Raw genomic sequence first — 26,051 nt, forward strand, 5'->3', positions numbered from 1 at the left:
AAAACTATTACAACGACTCATTTAAACTTCTTTAATTTCTGATCACTCTCCTAAGCCAAAGCCAATGGAGTAAAATAGTTCCAAATATTAATAAGTAAATGTTCCATGTGAATTTTATCTCTCCTCCCACATCACATTACCTTAGAGAGGTTCATGGAAATGGTTGTGTATTATGACATAGGTATGTTATCTATATCCATGAGTGCATGCAATTACATATGTATAAAATGAACATATGCAGAATACAAGCTCTGATTCAAGGGAAATCTCAACTAAATCTTTTCTTTCTAATGGCAATTATTGATTACATATGAGTGAGTGTCTACATGCTGTGGTGACATTTGGGGTCAGAAGACAATACTTAGAGAGGAGTCAGTTCTCTCTGATATATGAGCACAGATCAAATTCAGATTGTCAGGCTTGGGGACAAGTGCCTTTACCCACTGAACAGTCTTTACCAGCTTCCACACTAAATCTTTGAAAATGAAAAACTCCTGGACTATTTGCAGTGCCCTTTGAAAGCATGTACGTATAAAGTTTATTCTCACTGCAGCAAGTTTTAGTTTTTGACAGTGGTGGGATCAAAGCCAGGGCTTTTGTGTGTAGTAGGCAAACCCTCTAACTCATGTCTACACTCCCAGTTCTACTGCTGCAGCACATACTGTCTGGATGAAGGAACCTCTGTCTTCAGAGGAACTGACATTGAAACTGTCGAGTAAGTAGTCTGAGCAAGGAAACTCACCAAACACTACAATGGCGAACACAGCAAAAATCATTTCATTCTTCACTGTCAAAGCAATGAAGAACTGAAGCTTCACACTGTATGAGGTGATTAAAAGTTGAATAAACTCTAAAATACTACCTATTTAAAACACAACCTGTGAGATGGCAAAGTCAGCTCAGCAGTTAAGAGAATACACTGTTCTTGCAGTGGAACTGAGCTCAGTTCCCAGCACCCACGCTGGGCACTTTACAACTGCCTGTAACTCAGGCTCCAGGGCCTCCAACACCTTCTTCTGGCCTCTGAAAGCACCTGTATTTATGTGTGTATGCCATTCCAAATGCACATAACTAAAAATAAAAAAATTTAAAATAAATTGTAACAGGTATAGTCTATCCTAAGTGCTAGCTAAGATACAATTCTGTGGCAGTCTGTACTGAGTTGTGAGAACTGGTATGCTTGATAACATAACCTAATATTAATACTTCAAAATAATGAAACAACTCTGGTCATGCTGTAGGTAAAGCAAAATCTACAGTTCACCAAACTTGCAATGTCTCTTCAACAGAAGCTATGTCATTATTTAAAAAATAACATAAATTAGCTACACATATTTCTTTTTTTTTCTTTTTTTTTAATTAGGTATTTATTTCATTTACATTTCCAATGCTATCCCAAAAGTCCCCCACACGCTCCCCCACCCACCCACTCCCACTTCTTGGCCCTGGCGTTCCCCTGTACTGAGGCAGATAAAGTTTGCACGACCAATGGGCCTCTCTTTCCACTGATGGCCAACTAGGCCATCTTCTGATACATATGCAGCTAGAGACATGAGCTCCGGGGGGTACTGGTTAGCTCATATTGTTGTTCCACCTATAGGGTTGCAGATCCATTTAGCTCCTTGGTTACTTTCTCTACCTCCTCCATTGGGGGCCCTGTGATCCATCCAATAGCTGACTGTGAGCATCCACTTCTGTGTTTGCCAGGCCCCGGCATAGTCTCACAAGAGACAGCTATATCAGGGTCCTTTCAGCAAACGCTTGCTAGTGTATGCAATGGTGTCAGCGTTTGGAGGCTGATTATGGGATGGATCCCCAGATATGGCAGTCTCTAGATGGTCCATCCTTTCGTCTCAGCTCCAACTTTGTCTCTGTAACTCCTTCCATGGGTGTTTTGTTCCTAATTCTAAGAAGGGGCAAAGTGTCCACACTTTGGTCTTTGTTCTTCTTGTGTGCGCCACCACCCCTGGCCACGATGTAGACTCTTAGTAGCTGTTTAGGTCAGCAAATCCTCATACCTCCTGCAACACAGCTGTTAGGGATGCAGGCACCATTTTCAACTAGAGTAGATTTTGGCAGATAGCACACACCCTCTAGTGGCCTAATTAGCAATTACCTTGATGTGTTTCTTTAAAGATTTCCCCCCTTTTTCCACAATTTTCTTTTCTGACATATATGTCTGTGAGTGCCTATATGCATGCATGTGAACTACATGTATGCCTGGTGCCTGAAGGGATCAGATGCCCTGGAACTGGAGGTACCAACAGTTGAGAATCACCAGCTGGACACAGAGAATGGAACCAGAGCACTCTGAAGAGCAGCCTGTGCTTTTACCCTCTTGGCCATCTCTCCAGCCCCCTTCATGCACGTTTACTTACCGGCACTTAAAACCATTCTGCCTTGATTTTAACTCATAATAAAGCCTTCTTAGTCACAGCAGTATAAACTATGAACTGACAGAAATGCTGCATACTTGCTCAACACTCAGACAGACTTGTGAATAAAAGCACTATGATATTAGAAGCTGGGCATTGAAGTTTTTCCGGCAAAAATCTCAGGTTTTCTCTCACCTAACAATTTATCAACACCCTACTTAACCCGCTCCCTCCAAGATTCCTAGGCCTTTTTACATCCTGCTTAATTTTAAAACAACTTAGTTTATCATAAGACTAAATTAATAGATATGTGCTAAATAATTCATCTTAAGTAAATTACAGAAATTCACAAAAAGGTTTAGGAACTATTTTGGCACAAATATAAGATAAAAGTTCTAAATAACAGTACTATTTATTGGCATTTGGTAGGTAGGTTGCAAGGTAAAAATCAGATGATTTAAATCAGATGTGATTTAAAAATAAAGCATTTGATAGGGAAGCTACCAACACCGAAGAGACAATACCTTAAAAAAAAAATCAAAACAAAACCAACAACAAAACCCCATTAAAATTAGAAGACATAAAACCTGTGGAAATTTCATCTTACTTACTGTCTTACTCCTTTTTCAATCAACTTCAAGACCATTAAAATAACTAGGACCCACATTCTGTCTGACCACATCTGCCTGTCTATAAACAAGTCGGCAAGAAGAGCTGTCTGAGCTACAGCAGGAGGAACTGGAAGAAGCACAGTCTAATATGCTTGTATGGACATGACTTACTTGAAGCTCTCATCTTCCTCTATTGTGCCCCTGGGAAAGTTCACTGCAGTTCCTAGCTACACACATGAGGTTCAAGTTAGCATTATGCTAGTGCATATCTAGGAAGAAAATTCTAAGATCCTACAATCTCAGTTTTGTGATTATCATACATAGGTCACTCCCATTCTGCATAATAAATCCTGACTCAGTAACCAGAAATAGCAAACTGTTGCTTTAATATGCACTGATAGCCATGGCCTTGTCTTTTGTCTTTCATAAAAACAAATAAAATTATAGCCAAATTAAAAAGCCAACACCTTCTGAATCTTTGTCATAAAAAAAAAGAAGGATGGAAGGGAGGAAGGGAGGAAGGGAAGAAGAGAAGAAGAGAAGAAGGGAGGGAGGGAGGGAGGGAGGGAGGGAGGGAGGGAGGGAGAAAGGAAGGAAAGGGATTTTAAGTGCCATAAAGAAACTAAATATTGCCTGGCATGCCTTTTAATCTCAGCACTTGGGAGACAGAAGGCATGCACCACCACTCCTGGCTTACCTGGCTTCTTGATTTGTACAGAGGACCTATGTTACAAATACACCTACAGTGGTCATAGCAAATCAATAAAGCTGCCACTATGACAAATCTGAGAACCCAGGTTTGATTTACAACATGGTAGCTCACAACCACCTATATTTCCAGCCCTGTGAGACCAACACCTTCTCTGGCATGCACAAGAATTGCATGTACATGGTACACAGATATTCATGAAGGCAAAACACTCATACACATAATTTTTTTTAAAAGTCTAACAAAGATGTCACAAACACACAAATGTCATTCATAGCTTCTAGGAGAAAGCAGGTTATGTTCAAGACAACAGAAGTCTTTAAAATTCAAGTCCCCTCTGGCTAACACTCATTTGTTTACTGCTTCAAAGAAGACTAAATTACTGAGGTACATCACTCTACATAAGTGGGTTCCACACTGGTGAACCACACAGGAGGGCCATGCCAACACTTAGACGGTATCACTGAAATGCAAATACTAAGGATGCAAGAGAAAACACCAAGAATTTGTACACCTTTCTCTCTTTGGTACAGATACACTAGCAACACTGAAGCAATAAATAAAAAGGACTTGTTTTTTTTTTTATTTTATTTTTTATTAGGTATTTAGCTCATTTACATTTCCAATGCTATACCAAAAGTCCCCCATACCCACCCACCCCCACTCCCCTACCCACCCACTCCCCCTTTTTGGCCCTGGCGTTCCCCTGTACTGGGGCATATAAAGTTTGCGTGTCCAATGGGCCTCTCCAGTGATGGCCGACTAGGCCATCTTTTGATACATATGCAGCTAGAGTCAAGAGCTCCGGGGTACTGGTTAGTTCATAATGTTGTTCCACCTATAGGGTTGCAGATCCCTTTAGCTCCTTGGGTTCTTTCTCTAGCTCCTCCATTGGGAGCCCTGTGATCCATCCATTAGCTGACTGTGAGCATCCACTTCTGTGTTTGCTAGGCCCCGGCATAGTCTCACAAGAGACAGCTACATCTGGGTCCTTTCGATAAAATCTTGCTAGTGTATGCAATGGTGTCAGCGTTTGGATGCTGATTATGGGGTGGATCCCTGGATATGGCAGTCTCTACATGGTCCATCCTTTCATCTCAGCTCCAAATTTTGTCTCTGTAACTCCTTCCATGGGTGTTTTGTTCCCAATTCTAAGGAGGGGCATAGTGTCCCTGGACCTGGAGGGCATCATCCTGAGTGAGGTAACACATTCACAAAGGAACTCACACAATATGTACTCACTGAAAAGTGGATATTAGCCCCAAACCTAGGATACCCAAGATATAAGATACAATTTGCTAAACACATGAAACTCAAGAAGAATGAAGACTGAAGTGTGGACACTAAAAAGGACTTGTAACATCTCCGAGTTACTACTTTCTTGTGTGGTCCTAGTTATTAGAGAGGCTGAGGAAGGAGGATCTTCAGAGCCAGTCTGGGCAACACAGACCATCATCTCAAAAACATGAGACAAAATAATACTTCCTTGACCAGAAATATGTGAACCTTCTGAAAACTCTTTCTAACCTTTAAACACCACTGAAGGCAAGAGTACCAGAGGGATTGTCTAGCCAAATATTTAGAGAAGTCAGCTAAGCCCTTTACCTATGACATGTGCCCTCTGTAAGAAATGAAGCAGAATGAGCCAACAACAGGCTCAAGAAAGCATTTAGTCCACAAAACTCCCGCCCTTGGTTTCATCCTTTAAATTCATGATGGAGGAAGAGGACTCATTTCCAAAGATGGCCTTGGACAGCCATATGTGCATGTTGCAAGTTTCTACCTGTGTGACACTGACACCACCACCTCTCACCCCTCTCTTTCTCTGTGTCTGTCTGTCTGTCTGTCTGTCTGTCTCTCTCTCTCTCTCTCTCTCTCTCTCTCTCTCTCTCTCTCACACACACACACACACACACACACACAAAACCATACACATGGATTTTTTTTGTTGTTTTGGTTTTTTTGAGACCCCAGGGTGGCCTGGAACACAGTAGGTAGACCACGAAAGCCTTGAACTCAAAGAGATTCACCTGCCTCTGCCTCCCAAGTACTGGGAATAAGGGCATTGACCACCACTGCCCAGTTTTAAATATAATATATTTTAAAAGAAAAAAAAAATCAATGCAGCAGAGGGGTAAAGATGTAATTTAGTTGGCAGAGTGCTTGCCTAAGGTTCAGGAAGCCTTGGGATAATGTCCAGCCCAACATATATTAGGTGTGTTGATGCCTGCCCTATAAGCCCAGAACCACAGAGGTGGAGGCAGAAGGATCCATAAATTCAAAGTCATCTTTTGTTACACAGCAAGTTTGAAGCCAGTCTGGGCTAGACTTAAACCCTGCCTCAAAATAAACAACAAAACCAAAGCTGAAAAATGACAGAGCTGCCTCTCACGCCTTCTCAGGAGTAGAGGAGATCGTCTTTGCCACATATGTAGATTGCTGAAGCTTTATGCTATGTGCTGTTATTTTGTAGCTCCTCTCCCATTTCTCTTTTCCTTTCCCTTTTAGAAGATGAGCGAAGACCCAAATAAGACAAAATTGGGCAAAGTACTCTACAAACATGCCAATAGGGCAAGACTGAAGGACGGCAGCTGTTGACCTCTGCAGATCACTTTTTATCTCTTAATTATTAAAAAAAAATCCTCATGAATAAGGTATTTCAATATTATCATTATAACATTTAAGTCTTTATTGCAATACTAACATCCAGAATTTTCCTCAAAATATTTTTACTGATAAGATTTGTTTAAATTTTTTTCTTCTCTTCTCTTCTCTTTTCCCTTCCCTTCTTTCTTTTCTTCTCTCTCTCTTTCTTTCTTTCTTCCTCTGTCTTCCTTCCTTCCTTCCTTCCTTCCTTCCTTCCTTCCTTCCTTCCTTTCTTTCCTTCTTTCTTGGTTTTTCGAGACAGGGTTTCTCTGCATAGCCCTGGCTGTCCTGGAACTCACTTTGTAGATCAGGCTGGCCTTGAACTCAGAAATCCGCCTGCCTCTGCATCCCAAGTGCTGGGATCAAAGGTGTGCACCACCAAGTCCAACGATTTCTTTTTTTTTTTTTTTTTTTTTTACTTAATTTTTACTTGTTTTTCTGTTTTCTGAGAGTCTCACTATGCAGATCAGTCTGCCTCTGCCCTCCCCACTGCTTAGAGATTTGTCTTATCTAGATTACTTCTGCTTTATAAATGAGAATAAGGAGACTAAATCATCAGCCCAAGGCCATAGAGTTAGGCAGTAGCAGAGTTAAGCTTTGACTTAAACCTGACATCAGGTTTTTCACTAGTTTGGAGAACTACCTCCAGTGGCTCAGGTGCTAACTGCCAATCTATAGGAGCACTGAGGCTGTAAGACTGCTGAGGGTCTGAGGTCAGCTTGGACTAACTATTAACCCTACTTCCAAGACCCCCTCAAAACAAAAACAAAGGGGGCTGGAGAGATGGCTCAGCGGTTAAGAGCACTGACTGTTCTTCTGAAGGTCCTGAGTTCAAATCCCAGCAACCACATAGTGGCTCACAACCACCCGTAATGAGATCTGGTGCCCTCTTCTGGTGTGTTCAAAGACAGCTACAGTATACTTCTGTGTAATAATAAATAAATCTTTAAAAAAACAAAACAAAACAAAACACTGCCCTCATCTCAAGTCCCCAAACAACTCAGGAGGTGAGGAATGGGGTCACTGGCCCTAGATCAGACTCAACTGTGCTCGGAGCTCAAGGTTGAGCTGGGACTCATGAGATCCCTACCTCAAAGAAGAAAACTCAGATACTGGAGAGAAGATGGCTTAGCAGCTAAGAGCACTTGATACTCTTGCAAAAAAAATCAAGTTTAGTCCCTATACCCACATGGTGCTGAAGCTCTAGTTCCAGGGCATCCAGTGCCCTCTTCTGGCCTCCAAAGGCACTTATAAACAAGTGACATCAGACTCACAAACATACACACGACAAAAATATTTTTTTCTAAAAACTATTTTAACCTAAATGTGGTGGTGCACACCTTTAATCCCAGTGCTCAAGGGGCAAAGGCAGGTGATCTCTATGAGTCCCAAGCCAGCCTAGTCTACGTTGTGAGTTCTAGGCTAGTCAGGATGACCCTGTCTCAAAAGATAAATAAATAAATAAATAAATAAATAAATTTAAATAAATGAATTTTTAAGTTATTTTAAAAGATAATGCAAATTAAGGATTAGGTTTTTGTTCTTAAAATATGTATGCTTTGCTGGCCTAAATTCACAATGTAGAACAGGTTGGCCTCGAACACACTCTACCTGCCTCTGTCTCCCAAGTACTAGGATTAAAGGCATGCACTACCCCACCCAGCAACCCAAGAGAATAAAATCTTAAAATAACAATAATTTAAGAGGTATTGAAGCTGGCAACAGGGCCACTGGAAAAAAAGCAATATTAGTAAGCTAAAATATTTTCTATTTAAAAAGGCCTTGACTATAGAGAGTTCCAGGACAGCCAGGACTACCCAGAGAAACCCTGTCTCAAAAAACCAAAAACCAAAAGGACTTAAATAATCAGAAAGGAGTATATTTCCAGGGTTTTTGTTGTTGTTATTTTGGTTTTTTGTTTTGTTTTAAATAAAGATTTGTTGTAGGGGCTGGAGAGCTAGCTCCAGTTAACTTGCTACTCTTGCAAAAAAGATCAAAGTTTAGTCCCAACAGTTAAGCACACTGGCTGCTCTTCCAGACAATCTGGGTTAAACTCCTAGCATCTACACAGTGCTGCTATCTGTGACTCTAGTCCTAGGGCAGCCCAACATCCTCTTCATCCTTCTGTGGACACCGGGATATTTGGTGCACCGGCATACAAGCACACAAAACACCCATACATACGAAATCAACCTTTAACAATTATTTTATTATTTATTTATGTGTATGTGTGGGCATGCTCATGGAAGCCAGAAGAGGGCTTCAAATACCCTAGAACTGAAGGCACAGGCAGCTGTGAGCCAACTGATGTAGGTGCTAGAATTGAACCTGAGTTATGTAGGAAAGGCACAAGTGTTCTTAACCACGGAGTCAAAAGCTAAACTAAAACTGACAAGAAAAGCCAGGTCCTCATTGTGCAATATTATAAGGCCACAGAATATTCTTAGAGTAGCTGCATAGAAACTATGAACTAATTCCATATCCTAGTCAACTGTGAGACAAGAACAACATCTGTTTAAAATCTCCAAACAAAACAGAGATAAGATTTTGCAAGTAGTCTGGCCTTTTAATGCTCACTTAGCCAGCTGTCCTTAAAATTAGAATCTCAGGGAGCTCTTAACTGGAGTATGAGATCTCCCGAAACTAGAGTTACAGTCAGTTTCAAGTCACCTAATGGGTGTGGGGAATTAAACTGGGGTCTTAGAAAGGACAGTATGTGCTCTTAATCTCTAAACCAGCTCTCCAGCCACCAATGTAAGTTTTTTAATTGCTAAAATCCAGGAGACTTTTTAAAAGTATAAAAATGTCATAATGAAACCTACTATTGCCGGGCAGTGGTGGCGCACGCCTTTGATCCCAGCACTTAGGAGGCAGAGGCAGGCGGATTTCTGAGTTCGAGGCCAGCCTGGTCTACAGAGTGAGTTCCAGGACAGCCAGGGCTATACAGAGGAACCCTGTCTTGGAAAAAAAAAAAACAAAAAAACAAAAAAAAAACCTACTATCTTGTACAATTAATTAATATACACCAAAATAAAACAAAGTAAACTAAAACTCACTTAATACAAACAATCCAGTTCTAGCAAGTGAAAAGCCTTGGGAGCAGGCGATAAGAAAGACAGGTACCTCATAGCTGGAGAGAAAGTCTAGCAATGCTGATTGAGACGGGATGTAGAGAAGCGGCTTCATCGCCCGGCGGACAAACTTCTCAATGTAAACAGCACTCATGGGGCCTTTGTATTCGATTGGTCCAAAACTAGCACCAAAATAAAAACAATACACCATGCATTAAACCTGTAACGTGTAACAAAAGCCATCAACACCATACAATGAAGACAGCTTCACTTTAGCAGCTGGTTCAGAGGCAAGCAACCTGCTTTGCTCAGGAGGTAAACAGAGAATCAGCATTTTAGGCAGGGAAGATACAAGCACTTCTATGAGATCAATCTTAATCCAGCTGCAAATTAAACTCTCCTGTTCGCCAAAAGAAAAATTAGTTCCCATAATATTTCTAGTAAAAAGAAAAAGGTGGCTGGCCTTGGAAACTAGCCACATACTAAAGAATTCCAGGATCTTTGCTATAATACTCAGCATGTACAGACAGATTCCTTTTACATGAAGCTGTGAAATAATGAACACTGGCCAGTTGACCCTTTGCCTATTAAAAAGTAATTACTAATATTCCTAAAGGTACTCAGACAAAGGATCACTAACTAAGTGAACCTGACACCTGCTTCAAGTGTTATTACCACAGAACAAAATGGCAAGGATAAAGCCAGGAGGTGTATAAACGATCCTCCTCCTGGTCCCTTTTGGCTATGCTTGGGATGCACAGGAATCTGGTCCAGCTATGAAACAGTAACACGGGGATCCTCTTAAACTAATCAGATTTTCACCTGGCTGCTTCAGTATCCTCACAGACTCATCAAAAGTCTCTCTAGTCTCTCTCAATGGCCTACAATATACACAAATGTTACTGAATGACAGGGGGCAGGGACATGTGAAATTCAGCAATTCTGCAACCATTCTTTTCTCTACAGACATTAAGTTTACTGTTAACAGCAGCAATGCACAGAGCTCAGGAAAGAATTTCAAACATGCTGTACTCATGATGGTGTAACATAGTTATAAAAACTCAAACACATGAGATAAACAAGTTCTTCAGTGAACACTGCAGGATACAACAACAAAGGAACAGAAGCAAGCACAGCATTCTACAAGCATGGCTGGGAGACAGAAATAAGGGCACCATCAACTCAAGTGGCTGGGCACAGTGCTATACACCTTTAATCCCAGCACTTGGGAGGCATAGCCAGGTGGATAGTTTCAGGTCAACCTGAACTACATAGTGAGTTACAGGACAGCCAGAACTACATAGATGAAAAATATTAATTAAAAAAAATTTGCAGTAACCAACATCATCACCAAACCTATTAATTGCCAACAAATTTTAATTTAAAGAAAAAAAAAAGGCCAAGTTTGATAGTGTACATCTTTAATCCCAGCATTCCCAGGTAGAGGAGTTCAAGGTGATCCTTGGATATATTTATAGCTACACTGTATCTATAACAGTATCTAAATCTATATCTGTAATGACAATTCTGGAGTTTGTGTTTCTTTAACAAACACAGATTATAAGAATGGGCTTCATTTTAATTCCAGGAGTAGGAATATGGGAATGCTTTGCACTGTCCTCTCAGCAGCTGACCGTGACTTGCCTCATGCTCTAGCAGAAGCATGGTTTTGCCATCTGCAGATCATTTCTGCGATTATGTTATGCTTGGAATTCTGGGAACTATCCAGAGGGCACACAGTGCTAGGACCTCCGAGAGGCAGGGTTGATAGTTGTTGGCTCTTTAGGGAGGCTGGTTGAGGTTGGTTAGTAGTTGTGGTCAAAGAACAAAAGGAAAGAAGTTAGACTCAGGAGTTTTCCTATTTCCTCACTCCCTTTTATCCTTGTTTCTCTTCCATGTTAGGGGTGGAACCAGGGGAATAAAGAGTGGGGAAAAAGAGGAACTCACAAAGTAGCAAAGACTGGCTACATATATCTGTATGTGTATCTGTATCTGTATGTGTATCTGTATCTGTATCTGTATCTGTATCTGTATCTGTATCTGTATCTGTATTAAACTTGAGGCCAGCCTGGGCTACATTAGAACTTGTATCAAATATACTACGAATGAATAAATGGATCAATGAATCAATGAGTTAGATTTAAAAAAAAAATCAAGAACGCATCTAATAACAGATTTTGTCCAGCAAAAAGGCCAATCCATGTAGAAATCTCATCTATTCAAGGCCTTAGGCTTTGCTGAGTTTTCCTAGTAAAGTGTCCTAGTGAATTGTAAAAGGCAACAAGATCTCAAGATGCAGATATACAAGTGTTGAATCCCAAACTGTAGCCATCAGTGTAGGATGAGCTGATCTAGAGCTCCTGGTCACTAACAGGTGGCGAGAAGCCATCCCCATGTTCCAAACTCTATTTCATCAGCTTTGGGATGGCATCAATACACACCCCAAAACCTAGCCCACAAAGCAGAACGCTGTTAGTTTAAGTAGCTCAAAGATAAAAGCATTACAGTAAATATGAGCAACAGCAGCAACAAAATACACAAACAGCAGCATCTGCTCAGCTGTGAGCCTCAGTGGGAGTGTGAGCACTGTAAGCAGGAAAGGCTTGTGAGTGACAGGAGTGCCCAGGAGCAATCATGCACATCACATATAAAACTGAGGCAGAGACTCCCAGAACATGAACAGGTATCTGGGGAGGTTCTATGCCTCAGCACTGCTGTACCAGCACACGTGAGCAGAAAGGCATCTGAACAGACTTCAGTAAGTAAAGCAGCTAAGATGAATTGTGGGCATTTCAAAGCCCCAGTGCAGAAAACAGGGCACTCGGATAGGTACCCTCCATTTAAAACAGAATTCCACATAGTAGCTGCGGTGTTTTTGTTTTTGTTTTTAAAAAAAGCCCCCCTGGGGCCATAGGGAGTGCTACTATTAGGATGTGTGACCTTGGAGTAGTTGTGGCTTTTTTGGAGGAGGTATTCTCTTCCTGCTACCTGTGGATCCAAATTCTCAGTTCCTTCTCTAGCACCTTGCCTGCCTGTACGCTACCATACTTCTGCCCAGACAATAATGAACTAAATCTCTGAACCTGTAAACCAGCCCCAATTAAATGCTTCCTGTTTATAAGAGTTGATGTGGTCATGGTGTCTCTTTACAAACCTTAAGACAGTAGCTCAGACTAGCTTTAGACTCACAGCAATCCTCCTGCTTCAGCCTTCAGAGTTCTCAGTTTAAAGGCATGAAGCAAAACACCTGGCTTGGACTGTTGATTCTAAAATCTATAGAATCTGGGAACACAAACAGCTAATGTGTATTCTTGGCCTCTCAAAATGACCTTTATCTCAATTCAAGGGAATGCTCATTTTAATGTCACATCAACTTGAATCCACCTCTGGCAGTGTGCAAAATTTTAACCACCCCACTGTTCAAAGCCAAGGAGTAACACAGGGACCTTAGCAGGGTAAATGCATCACCTGCTTCAGTACACTGCTTTCTCCTGACCTCTATAAAGTAGGAACTAGGCCTGAGAGGGTCACTGGGACTGTACCTTATATTTAAGAATCCCCACTTGAGCCTTTAAAGCAGAGGAAGAACCTACTGAATAAGAAGCAGAGTGGGGAGATTTGAAACCAATCTAAATGGTTACCAAGAGAAGCTAGCTTGTTCCTTTGATTCCACAGGCACTTCATATAAAGTGGAAAATGTAGTCTTGCCTAAATAAATCAGTTGTTTAGGAAAACACTACAATGTACAACAGTTTATGCCAGAGGTGTGGAACTGAGAAGAAAAAGGATAGAGAGTCAGTCTGTCACTAACAGTTTGTCAATGATTACTGTGAATCCCTACTAATGAGGCCCAGGAGGTAGGTACATGAGAAGGAGAAAGGAACCCCTGAAAATAAAGCTCTCACTAATCAAGTTTTTACCCATTGGCCTTTCATGGACTTTAAACCAATCACACTGACTGCAGCCTAAATGCCATCTTCTGCTCTAAAGGCTAAGGTTGGAAGATTATCAGTTCAAGGCTAGCCTGGGATACAGAATGAGACCACCTCAAAGATTAAGATGAATAAACTGGATGGGGTGGCACAAGCCTTTAATCCCAGCACTGGGAAGGAAGAGGCAGACTGAGCTCTCTCAATCCAAATTCAACCTGGTTAAACATAGTGAGCTCCTGGACAGCCAGGCTACACAGAGAAACCCTGTCTCTACATAAATAGCCCCACACCAGCTTTTTCAAATACCTCGTAACATCCACAGTAGGGTCTCAGTACACCTGCAAAAGCAAACATTAACATATACACAGCAGAAGCGACTAGCTTAAAGCCAATGTGGTGGCAGATGCCCATTTTCCCAGCTCCTGTGAGCGATTAAGGCAGGACCACTACGTTCTAGGCCAGGCTAGGCTACAGCATGAGACCCCTTAGCCAACAAAGGAAGGCTTGACTGCAAATGCCTTTAACCTCAGCACTAGGGAACAAAAGCCAGCCAATCTTTCCAAGTTCCAGACAACCTTGGCTGATATGGTGAGTTCCAAGCTAGCCAGGATTACATGGTGAGATCCTGTCACTACTCACAAACAATCAAACCAACAAATAAATAAATAAATAGTAAGGTCCTGTCACCCCTTCACAAATTAAACAAACAAATGAATGAACGAATGGATGGATGGATGGATGGATGGGCTGGAGAGATGGCTCAGTGGTTAAGAGCATTGTCTATTCTTCCAGAGAACTTGGATTTGATTCCCAGCACCAATTTGATGGCTCAGAATCCCCTGTAGCTACAGTTCCAGATATGATGTTTTCCTTTCGATTGCCTCAAGTTCTGGTATGCATATAGTTCATATACATACATATATTAAGCACACACACATAAAGAATAAATAAATAGATAATAAAATAAATCTTGGGCCTAAGAGAGATGGCTCTACAGTTAAGAGGATGTAACTGCTCTTGCAAAGGACGAGAGTTTGGTTTCCAGCAACCATGCCTGGGAGCTCACAATTGTCTGTAACTCCAGCTCGAAGGGCTATGACATTCTGCATTTATATGTGCTCATACCACACAGACACACACAGATACATATAACTAAAAATAAAGATTAAAAAAACAAGAACAAAATAGTCTAAAATAAAAACCACAGGTAGCTTGACTCTTTAGGCAAAATGAATACAACTGGAAACAATAAAATAAAATAATCATGAAACTTGCGGATTTCCATCCTCTGTCACTTGAGTATTACTAGTAGTAATTAATACTAGTAATTTTCTTCTTAACTGAAAGAAATGGTTCTGTATCCCCTCCTCCTCATTGCGAGGCTAGGGAAGAAGCCCAAGATCATGTTAGGAAATCCCATTATTACTAAATTAATATTCCCAGCTATCTGGTTGAGACTAAGTTGTCCAGGTTGGCCTCAAATAATCCTCTTGCCTCAGCCTCCCAAGAAGCTTAGCTTACTGGCATAGGCACCATGCCTAGCAAAAGCTATTATCTTGAGCATGCTACACTATCAGGTTAACAGGCTAAGGAACAGGGTATACTTCTGTATTGTGTAGCTAACAGTTTTGAGTAGCTAAAATGTACAGCCATACAATGGAGTAATTCATCTTTTAAAAACAGTGTGTAGCATACATATACTGATGTAAACATACTTATGTTCACAGAAGAACAATTTCAGAAATAATATTACGTTCTTTCCGATCACATCTCAGGCTTACAACTAGAGGGCAGACATATATATTTATAGAAAAGGACAATCAAAACAGCCAGGTTGCACATGGCTAATGTAATCATCAAACTCCCTTACTTTTTTTAAACTTATTTTTGCCTATCTGCATTTTCTTAATTTTCCACATTGACTAATCATTTTGGATAAAAAAGTTCCCTGATCAACTGATGAATACAAGTGGGACTGGAAACACAAGCCCTTACCTCCGATGATACAGATGTATCACAGGAAAATAGAAGAAATGCTTCTGTTTTCTGCATTTCCCCTGGTTCCACCAACAGTTTATTGCCACAAACAACACCTGCAGAGGCAAAACAGGTTTCATATGACTATGAATAGCAACTCAACAGTTACCAAAACTCACAATTGTAGAAACAGAACTACTTCCCCGTGCTAGAACAGAAGGTATTAAACAAGAAACAAATAAACCCTGCTTCAAGCTTTCTAAGGTGATAGTTACAACTAAATAAAATTGCTCAGTGGTAGTTCATGCTTGTGATCCCAACTCTGGGCATGGGAATAAGGGGCAGGGTAGAGTGGGGTGAGGGCAGTGAGAGAGCTGAAGCAGGTGAATTACCATGAGTTATATACAGGCTAGCCTGGTCTACAGAATGAATTGCAAAAATAAAAAAATAGGAAATGGAGAGCTGTCTCAGAAGAGCACTGGCTGCTCTTCCAAAGGACATGGATTTGATTCCCAGTACCAATATGGTGATTTGAAACTATTTATAAGTCCTGTAGCTCCACCCCCAGGGTGATCCAGTGCTTTCTCCAGGCATGTGGTGGACAGACATATGCACAGGCAAAACAGTCAGTCAGTCAGTCAGTCTGAATAAAATAGTAATAAATCCTTCCTTTTTTCTTTTAATGAAAAATAACCATGCGTGCTTTTAACCCCAGGACTTGTGAGGCAAAAGGAGACAGATCATGAAGTTTGAAACAAGCCAGGTCTACAAAGCAAATTCCAAGCCAGCCAGGGCTATATATGAAAACCGTCTTAAAAATAAATACATAAATTTCAAAGAAAGACAAACCCTTCTCCATAGTTCACCTAGGACTCTTCGCGCCTGTCACAAGAGGAAAATCATTTGTTTTTAATGTTAAAATGGATGAGCAGTACTTTGAAAGGATTTGATTTTAATTCTATTTTATTATTTATTTATTGAGACAGGATCTCACTATATAGCCTTGGCTGGCCTGGAGCTTAGTATGAAGACTGGGTTGGTCTTGAACTCTTAGAAATCTACCTGCCTCAGCCTCCAGAGTTCTAGGATTAAAGGCATACACCATCATGCCCAGCTGAAGGGAATATTTTAGGTGAGAGTCAGTAGTGTTGTTCAGTATTAGGGCACTTGCCTAACCTTTGAAAGACCTTAGGTTGAGTCACACCACACACACACACACACACACACACACACATACACACACACACACACACACACACACACACACACACACACACACACCACAGCATGCTCTTAGAGGTCAGAGGACAGTCACACCACACACACACACACACACACACACACACACACACACACACACACACACACACACACCACAGCATGCTCTTAGAGGTCAGAGGACAACCTGTCTTTTCATCGCGTCGTCCTAGGAATTGAACTCAGGTCCTTAGGCTTGGTAGCAAATGCCTTTACCCACTGAGCAATCTCTCTAGCCCAATGACTATTTTAAAAAATAATAAAGATAACATTTAGGCCATGTTTTAAAAAGTAAAAAGAAAGCTCTAGAAAGTAGAAACATGAGTTAAATACACATTTACAAGTAGATATTGAGTATTTAGAGGAAAGTTTCCCAATCTGTTAATAAAGAGTCAGAACAAGTGTCCCTACACTGAAGTAGTCCTGAAGGATCAGGATTGTCTGGTTTGGGTACAAGAGGTCCTAGAACTAGGGTAGAGCAATTTGCAGCTTTCTTGCCGCTGCCCTCCTGACACCATTATTACCTCTCAAGTGTCACAACCAAATGTTTCTGTGACCTGAGCTCAGCAGCAGAGCTACCTCTATGGAGGACTTCCTGACTATAGAGGGGTACATCACATTACAAAATAAGCAAGACAACAGTCACAGACTTTTGGGGTATGTGTCAAGTTTTTCATAAGTTATTCAGGGTCAGTGAGATGATCCAGTGGGCAAGCCTAAGGGTCTGAGTTCCATCCCTGGCTCCCACAACAGGAATGAACCAGCTCCCACAACCGAAACCCAGGAAGGCTGGGGTGCTAGGCCTGGAGAGATGATTCCCAGCATTCCCAGAGGATTCGGTTTGGTTTCTGGCACCCATGGCAGCTCACAATCATCTGCAACTCCGGTTCCTAGAGACCCAGTGCCCTACAGCTTCTATGAGCACTGAGCATTCGTGTGGCACAGGGAAACATACATACACAAAATTAAAACACATTTTAAAGTTTTTCAAGAGGATATGAAGAAAATAATATGAAGTCAGCAAACATAAAGCCACCTTGACATGCTTTCTGCCCACAAATACAGTACAAATGCTCAAACTCTTCTGAGTTTTTAGAGGCCATTTTTTAAAAGTTGTATTTATATACTTATATCTGTAAATGTATGTTATGTGCATGTGCATTTTCCTGGAGGTCAGCACAGGCAATTGTGACGTCCCTGATGTGGGTTTTGAGAACCAAACTCAGGTCCTCTGGAAGAACAGCAATCTCCCTAACCACTGATTGGTCTCTCTGGCCCCCGAGAGTCCACTTCTAGGGACATTTCTAAAGCAACAATCTTCACCCATTGAAGTCTCATTTTCTTTACTTAAAAATAGGGCATGATTAGCTGGGCATGGTAGCTCATCTCAGAAGGCAGAGGCAGGTGGATCTCTGTAAGTGTAAGGCCAGACTCAGTCCCAGAAGAGCCAAGACTTCTTACACAGAGAAACCCTGTCTTGGAAAAAAACATAACAAAGCAAAAGGCACAATATACCATCTTGCTAATTTGACTAATATGGCTCAAATGAGTTCTATCTTTTTCTAAAAATAAATTCACTCTTTTCCCTGCTATGTACATAGAACTATAAGTTCTCAATTTAGAAGGACCTGAAATGAACAGGTTGGATCACTGCGGGTGGCACAAGCCCTCATCTGTAACTCCAGTACGTTAGCAGACTGCTAAGCCTTTACAAACCAGAGACTCTGCTTAAGAAAGCCAAAGTTAAAACACCAGTTTGAAGAACTGCTGTGAAATGAGCATGGTGGGGCTCAGAGGAATACTGTGTTACTATCCCACTAATCAGCACACTTTGCTTAAACAGTTACAAACTAAGTTAACCTTAAGATGAGACAGTTTCCAAACTCTGTGCTTCCTACTTGGAGACAGACCTTTGCTCTCCAGATTCTGAAGAACAGGGGAGTGACTAGGAAAGCGGTGCTCTTTTTATGCTTATATACTGAGTGCTTGCCCAGGGCTCCCTTAGAATTCCCATTTCCTTCCTGAAAAGTTGATAAGACATAATGATGTGATATATTACTTTTCATTTTCAGATCATCAGGCTTGACACAAAGAACCTTTAGTTACTAAGCCATCTTGTCAGCTGTGTGTGTGTGTATTATGTGTGTGTGTTATGTATGAAATGTAAGTTGCCTCACATGCAGAAAAGAAGGCACCACAAAATAGTTATTTTCAGGTTTGTGTGCCATGGTACACACCTCTAATCCTCAGGAGGATGAGGCAGAAGTATCAGGAACATTACACACACACATAATACACACACACACACACACAAATGCATTCACATAGTCTTTCTTTTGAGACAAGGTCTCATGTAGTTCAGGCTAGCCTCAAACTCACCATATAGATGATGAAGGCATTGAACTCCAACCCTCCTGTCACTACCTCCCAATGTTGAGATTCCTCTCAGGAAATGTGAACTGTGTAAGGAATACAGTTCCTTATTATTGGTATACCTTGAGGTATAAAATAGCTTAAAAGGCTTTGCAGAACTGGATAGGACACCTAGCCATCATTTAAAAATATTTGTTATTTCTAGAAAAACAACTGAGAATGAGTTCTGAATGACTTCTGCAGCTCAGGGTTCTCCGTCCAAGTTAGCTCAGATTATGGTTCTACAACAGCGCGGCCTTGGGAATCTATGGAGCTATTTTTACTTGCTACAATGGTTACGCAAAGCTACTATGCATGGAGAACAAGGTCCTGAGAGAAGTCCTGCAAGGCTCAAATCTGCTTTGATTATGCCAAAGTCACCCTGTCATCCCACGGGGTAGTAGTAGTTTGAAATACCTACCTAGCACTTTTTACCAGGAAAAGTCTGCTCTGTTACAATCCAAATCCAGATTCTAAGCCCATCTTACATGTGAATCCAAGGGTTCAGGGAAATTCTGAGGAATGAGACTACTGTATAAACTGAGACAGAAATCTCTCTATTTAGTTAGGGGCTCTCCCACGAGCTGCTTCCTATTGTGGATCCAGTTATAAAGTAAGTCCCTGTGGGATCTGAGCCATCAGCTCATCACTTCTTACCACAGTTCTACATCTGTAACTGCTCCATTCACAGTGGCTCTACATAAAGCATAATGCTTTGCCTGTGTACTAACAACTAAAATATCTAGGATTTAGCTATAGATTACTTTTCCATGTTCCCACCTGTTACAATTAAAAAACTAAGACTACATTACTCTGAAATCATATGCATAGAGAAGTTTTAAAATGTAAGTTGCCTCACATGCAGAAAAGAAGGCACCACAAAATAGTTATTTTCAGGTTTGTGTGCCATGGTACACACCTCTAATCCTCAGGAGGATGAGGCAGAAGTATCAGGAACTCAAGACCAGAGTTCACCACAAGAAACACTACCTCAAAAATTAACTGGGGCTGGTAATTGGCTCAGCATTTAAGAGCACTGCTGCCCTTTCAAAAGTGGGGGTTCAGTTCCCAGCACCCACATGGTAGATCACAACCACCAATATGTAACTCCAGTTACAGGAGAGAAGGTACCCTCTTCTGACCTCCTAATGCACCAGGCACATATGTGGTACATACAGACAACACACCCATACACATAAAATTTTATATATATATATATATATACATACATACATACATACATACATACATATATATATATACACACATATATATGTATGTATACATATATAAACACACACACATATATACATATATATATATATACATACATACACACACACACACACACACATACACACACACACACACACACTTTATATTACCAAGGGACCAGTGAAATGGATCAGCAGGTAAAGGCACTTGCCACAAAAGCTTGGTGACTTGTGTTTAATCCCTAAAACCCACAGAAAGGCAGGAGAGAACTGACCCCAAAGATTTTAACTCAGGTCATCAGGCTTGGTGGGAAGTACCTTCAATCAGTTTTTTTGTTTGTTTGTTTTTTTGTTTGTTTGTTTGTTTGTTTGGACAGGGTTTCTCTGTGTAGCCTTCACTGTCCTAGAACTCACTTTGTAGATGTGGCTGACCTGCAACTCAGGGGTCTGCCTGCCTTAGCCTCCTAAGTGCTGGGATTAAAAGTGTGTGTCACCACACCTGGCAACATTTAGTCTTTTTATTCATGAATTTTTCCTGTATAAACATTTAAGTAGTTGGCTACATAGTAGAGGAGTACCGACTCCTTCAAGCTGTCTGCTAACTCCACACATTCACCATGGCCTGTGTGCCACTTACAACATAAAAGGCTTACAAGCCACATAAGCTGGACATGAGAGAGCTGGGGTTCTTGGTCTCTACTATCTTCAGCACTGTATCCCACAACCTGGTATCCTGGGCAAGCACACATCTCCTGAAGCTACAGAACTGAAGCTTACTCTTGCCACTTGACCTCATGCCAGGATTCTTGTTCCTGTTTCTTCACAAGCTTTGCACCTGACAAGGCCCCGGAGTTTGCCTGGATATCACGGCCAGTCTGGCATCATTTCTCTGAGAGGCCATCTTCTCTAATATAGACTTGACAGTCACCGCTTGGGTGAAAGCACACATTACCTGATCAGAAAGCCGGCTGGCTGCCTGCTCAATTTCTGCCCTGGCAGCGATGGACTGGCCACACCACGGGGCATAGAAGAACAGCACCACCACCTCAGAATCCTGGCGGACATGGTCAGCATAGTCCAGCTGCCCCTGGAAGAGGTCAAGGACCGGAGATCTCGAGGAGAAAAAGCTGACAGGCGGCTTTGCTGGTATTATCACGTCTTTTGCTCGACTAAAAAAGAGTAAACACAAACAATTTCTCCACTTACTTATTTTCTTCCATTACACTTTTGTACGGAAGAAGAGAGAAGACTTTTTTTAAAGGCCTCTTTTGAGTAAGAAATTAAGAGCTTGCAAGTCACCGCCCTGAACAGAAACCAATACACCATGCTAAGGCAACACCTGGCTGGGACAGTACAGATGCTGGGCATTGTCCCTGCAGGTGTGGGTTAGGGAAGCAGTAAATAATGACACGCTCCACGGTCTCACCGCTCACAACCCAAAATTTCAACATTGTAGCCCGACAGTCAACAAAAGCCACTGATCTCCAGGCACTGCTGCTACTGCTCTATTGCTCACAAGTCTGAGGAAACCGTATACAGCACCATGAGTACAGTTCCTATAGGAGACATTTACAGGTGACTCAACTTTTAGAAAACATAATTTATTAAGGGGAGTTGACCTATATCTATCCAGAGCATTCAGGGAAAAGCAACTAGAACATAGAATTCTACACACTAATACTAATCCGTGATAAGAAAGATGAAGAATATAGTAAGAGCCTTAACTGGAAAGGTTCCCCACAGTCAGAGAGGCTACAATTCTCCCATCAGGCACATGGATACAATGCTAGAGCATAAAGCCCTGCCACAGTGCCCTAAAACAATACATTACACCAAAAGAAAGTAAAGGAGCAAAGAAAAAATAAAACGCAGAAGGTACAAATGAAAACAACTGTATCAATAATCACAATTTAAAAAGATTAAGCCATTCAACTAAGAAATGACTGCTAAGATCTTTACCACCCCTACATCTGATAGAAGGCTAATATCCAATATATACAAAGAACTCAAGAAGCTGGACTCCAGAGAACTAAAGAACCCTATTAAAAATGGGGTACAGAGCTAAACAAAGAATTCTCAACTGAGGAATACCAAATGGCTGAGAAGCACCTAAAGAAATGTTCAACATCCTTAGTCATCAGGGAAATGCAAATCAAAACAACCCTGAGATTCCACCTCAAATCTGTCAGAATGGCTAAGATCAAAAACTCAGGTGAAAGCAGATGCTGGGGAGGATGTAAAAAAAGAGGAACACTCCTCCATTGCTGGTGGGATTGCAAGCTGGTAAAACCACTCTGGAAATCAGTCTGACGGTTCCTCAGAAAATTGAACATAGTACTACCTGAGGACCCAGCTATGCCATTCCTGGGCATATACCAAAAAGATGTTCCAACATATAACAAGGATACATGCTCCACTATGTTCATAGCAGCCTTATTTATAATAGCCAGAAGCTGGAAAGAACCCAGATGCCCTTCAACAGGGGAATGCATACAGAAAATGTGGTACTTTTACACAATGGAGTACTACTCAGCTATTAAAAACAATGACTTCGCCAGGCGGTGGTGGTGCACGCCTTTAATCCTAGCACTTGGGAGGCAGAGGCAGGTGGATTTCTGAGTTCGAGGCCAGCCTGGTCTACAGAGTGAGTTCCAGGACAGCCATGGCTACACAGAGAAACCCTGCCTCGAAAACAAAACAAAACAAAAAAAACCCAATGACTTCATGAAATTCTTAGGTAAATGGATGGAACTAGAAAATATCATCCTGAGTGAGGTAACCCAGTCACAAAAGAATACACATGCACTCACTGATAAGTGGATATTAATCCAAAAGCTCGGAATACCCAAGACACAATTCACAGACCACATGAAGCTCAGGCAGAAGGAAGACCAAAGTGTGGATACTTCCATCCTTTTTAGAAGAGGGAACAAAATACCTACAAAGACAAACTGCCTGAGTAACTGCTCTATGGCTCAGACACAGGCAGAGGCTGCTGCCAAGAGCTTTCTTCCTAGAGGAGGAAGATGGCAAAGAAACAGGTACATAAACAATCAGCAATAAAAGTTACACAAAATGGCCATTGTTGTGGGAGAACTCAGTATAGAGCTATAATTCGGGGACATGGCAGCTTCTGATGAGGTGGTAACCAAGTATCTCTTAAGTGAGGCCTGAATGACAGACAAGCAGATAACTGTACACAGAGGTGAGGAAATGTGTTCTGAAGAGATTCTAAAGGTTGTTCATTGGTGGAATTATTTTCCTACCATTCAAATGCAAGTTAAATTGAGCATGATGGCACACATTTATAATTCCAGCATTCAGACAGCTAGACAGGACAATAAGCTCCAGGCCAGCCTGGGTTAAAGTGAGACTCAAATACAAAGTCAGGGGACTGTTAAGAGCTCAGCAGTTTATTGAAAGGACCCAGATGTAGCTGTCTCTTGTGAGACTATGCCGGGGCCTAGCAAACACATAAGTGGATGCTCACAGTCAGCTAATGGATGGATCATAGGGCTCCCAATGGAGGAGCTAGAGAAAGTAGCCAAGGAGCTAAAGGGATCTGCAACCCTATAGGTGGAACAACATTATGAACTAACCAGTACCCCGGAGCTCTTGACTCTAGCTGCATATATATCAAAAGATGGCCTAGTCGGCCATCACTGGAAAGAGAGGCCCATTGGACTTGCAAACTTTATATGCCCCAGTACAGGGGAACACCAGGGCCAAAAAGGGGGAGTGGGTGGGCAGGGGAGTGGGGGTGGGTGGATATGGGGGACTTTTGGTATAGCATTGGAAATGTAAATGAGTTAAATACCTAATAAAAAATGGAAAAAAAAAAAAAAAAAAAAACTCAGCAGTTAGGAGAGTACCTACAAGAGCAGTACCAAGCTTGCTTCCCAGCACCTGTGTGCCCAGAGCCACCTGTGACTCAGGTTCTGGGGCATCCAATGCCTCTGGGATCTGTGGGTACTTGCACTCATGTGCACAAACCCACACAGATGCGCATTTAGACATACACACATAATTCAGTGTTTGTTTGGTTTTTTGGTTTTTGTTTTATTTAAAGCCAAGCATGGTTATACACACCTGTAATGAAAGCACTTGAGTGGAGAAGGCAGTAGGATCAGGAGTCTGAAATCACCTTGGACTACATGAGGCCTAGGCCCAAAAAGAAACAAAAAGAAAACCTGCACGCTTAGCATAAAATAATGCAATCTGGGGATAAATCCAGGTGACATCAACTTATTATTTGTTTACAGGTGCAGAGGAGTTCTTAAAGTTAAAAGTCAGATAAAACACAAACCAAACAAAAACTAAACAGCCAGGAAAGAGAAACACGGCCCTCTGCTCTACCACAGACCCTTTTCATCAATCTCTCAAGTTTTGCTTTACATTTTTCAAAAATTACATGTAAATCAGAGACTTCCTACAACTCTTAAGTTTGTGTAGCACAAACAAAAACAAGAATTGGTAGTGAAAAATAAAGGCATGTTTAAAAACAAAAAAGATGGCCAGGTGTGGTGGCCCAGGCCTTCAATCCCAGCACTCAGGGATGCAGAGGCAGGTGGATCTCTTGAGTATAAGGCCAGCTTGGTCTACACAGTGAGTTCCAGGACAGCCAGGATTACACAGAGAAACCCTGTCTTAGGAGAAAAAAAAAGAAAAAGCTATTGTTTACTGCCTGTGCACATGTGTGTGAGTGCAGGCATTCCCATGGAAGTCAAAGATAACCTGAATCTGTTCTCTGCTTCCACCGTGAGCTCGAAGATGAAACTCACATTGTCAGGCTTGTGCAGTTAAGTGCTTTGCCCACTAAGCCATACTGCTAGCTTGTAAATTCGATTGAAATGAAATCTATACCTTAAATCTCCCTCCTAAAGGCAACTATACACAATGCCACTTTACTCCTAATAAACAAACACAGAAAAGAAAGCAGAATGGATTCATGGAGACTGAGTGCCCATAAACAGAAGTGGGCAAAGATCAGAGGCCCTGAACACCCACAGTAACTCACTGTGGTTCAACTCCAAATTCACCTTCTTATAGACCACCTACTCTGAACTAAGCTAAGCACTCAACACTGAGGAGGGCAGTCATTTATTTCAGAGTTGTACTATGAATAAAATTAAATTTGAAAAACAGACCTGATATATTCTTCCTGAAGCCTCTGTCCTTATTAAAGATCTTAAGGAAAGAGCAACAAAGATGTCAGGGTCAGTTGTACCATAATATCTTAACACCATCCTATCAAACAAAGTCCTTAAAAATTCATCTGAGTTTATTAAAAGGGCTGTCCCATTGCCAGCACCATAGAAAGATGCTTGAGGAAGTGAGGCTGCAGGCTCTCTCTCCCAGCCAAAAGCAGTTGAGGAGCTCATCCTGACAGCTCCTCAGACTGATTTAAACTCTTCAATCTTCTCTCAGAGGTCACCCACCAAGTCACGTGTCTCAGATCAAACACTGAGCACTGTTTTCACAGCTGGGCAAACTGAAGTAAATCAATTCCTTGACGTGGGAAAAGGACTGTTAATATGAATCCAAATGACAGGTTGCAACATTCCACCTTGTAAAATACTTTCTGTATTTTCCTTATAAAGACAGTACCAGTCTAGTTGCTCAAGATTCAAACTCCAGGCCAGGTGTGGTGACAAACACTTTTAGTTGGCTTTAAACACTTTAGCATAGCACCTAACACATTGCAAACACTAAAAAAACGAGTCTCTTCCCCCTAAAACTCCTAATTTTTGGCCCATCTTGACCTCAGGGATCTCATATTGTGTTCATTACACTCAATCTGTGCCCACATAAATCTCCCTCTGGACAGAAGTGCCAAGAGGATATGTC

At 41.5% G+C, this 26,051-nt stretch overlaps 1 protein-coding gene across 7 annotated transcripts in view; it reads right to left on the reverse strand.

Annotated features, from left to right (window-relative positions):
• The window catches only part of Txndc11 (thioredoxin domain containing 11), a 59,735-nt gene that overhangs the window by 32,420 nt on the left and 1,264 nt on the right, over nt 1-26,051 (reverse strand). For 3 of the 7 annotated variants that reach the window (XM_030248911.1, XM_006521659.3, NM_029582.2), the window contains exons 2-4: nt 21,157-21,373; nt 15,340-15,437; nt 9,465-9,594 (exon numbers count right to left, since the gene is read on the reverse strand). Coding sequence is in view for 5 of the 7 variants with exons in the window: in XM_006521659.3 (XP_006521722.1) it covers nt 9,465-9,594; nt 15,340-15,437; nt 21,157-21,373 (445 nt within the window). In the remaining 2 variants the exon portion in view is untranslated. Of the gene's footprint in view, nt 1-9,464; nt 9,595-15,339; nt 15,438-21,156; nt 21,374-26,051 lie in introns of those variants that run through there. The other 4 variants (XM_006521660.4, XM_006521661.4, XM_030248912.1 and 1 more) reach the window with 4 other exon arrangements.

The sequence above is a fragment of the Mus musculus genome, chromosome 16, assembly GCF_000001635.26.
Source record: "Mus musculus strain C57BL/6J chromosome 16, GRCm38.p6 C57BL/6J".
NCBI lineage: Eukaryota > Metazoa > Chordata > Mammalia > Rodentia > Muridae > Mus > Mus musculus.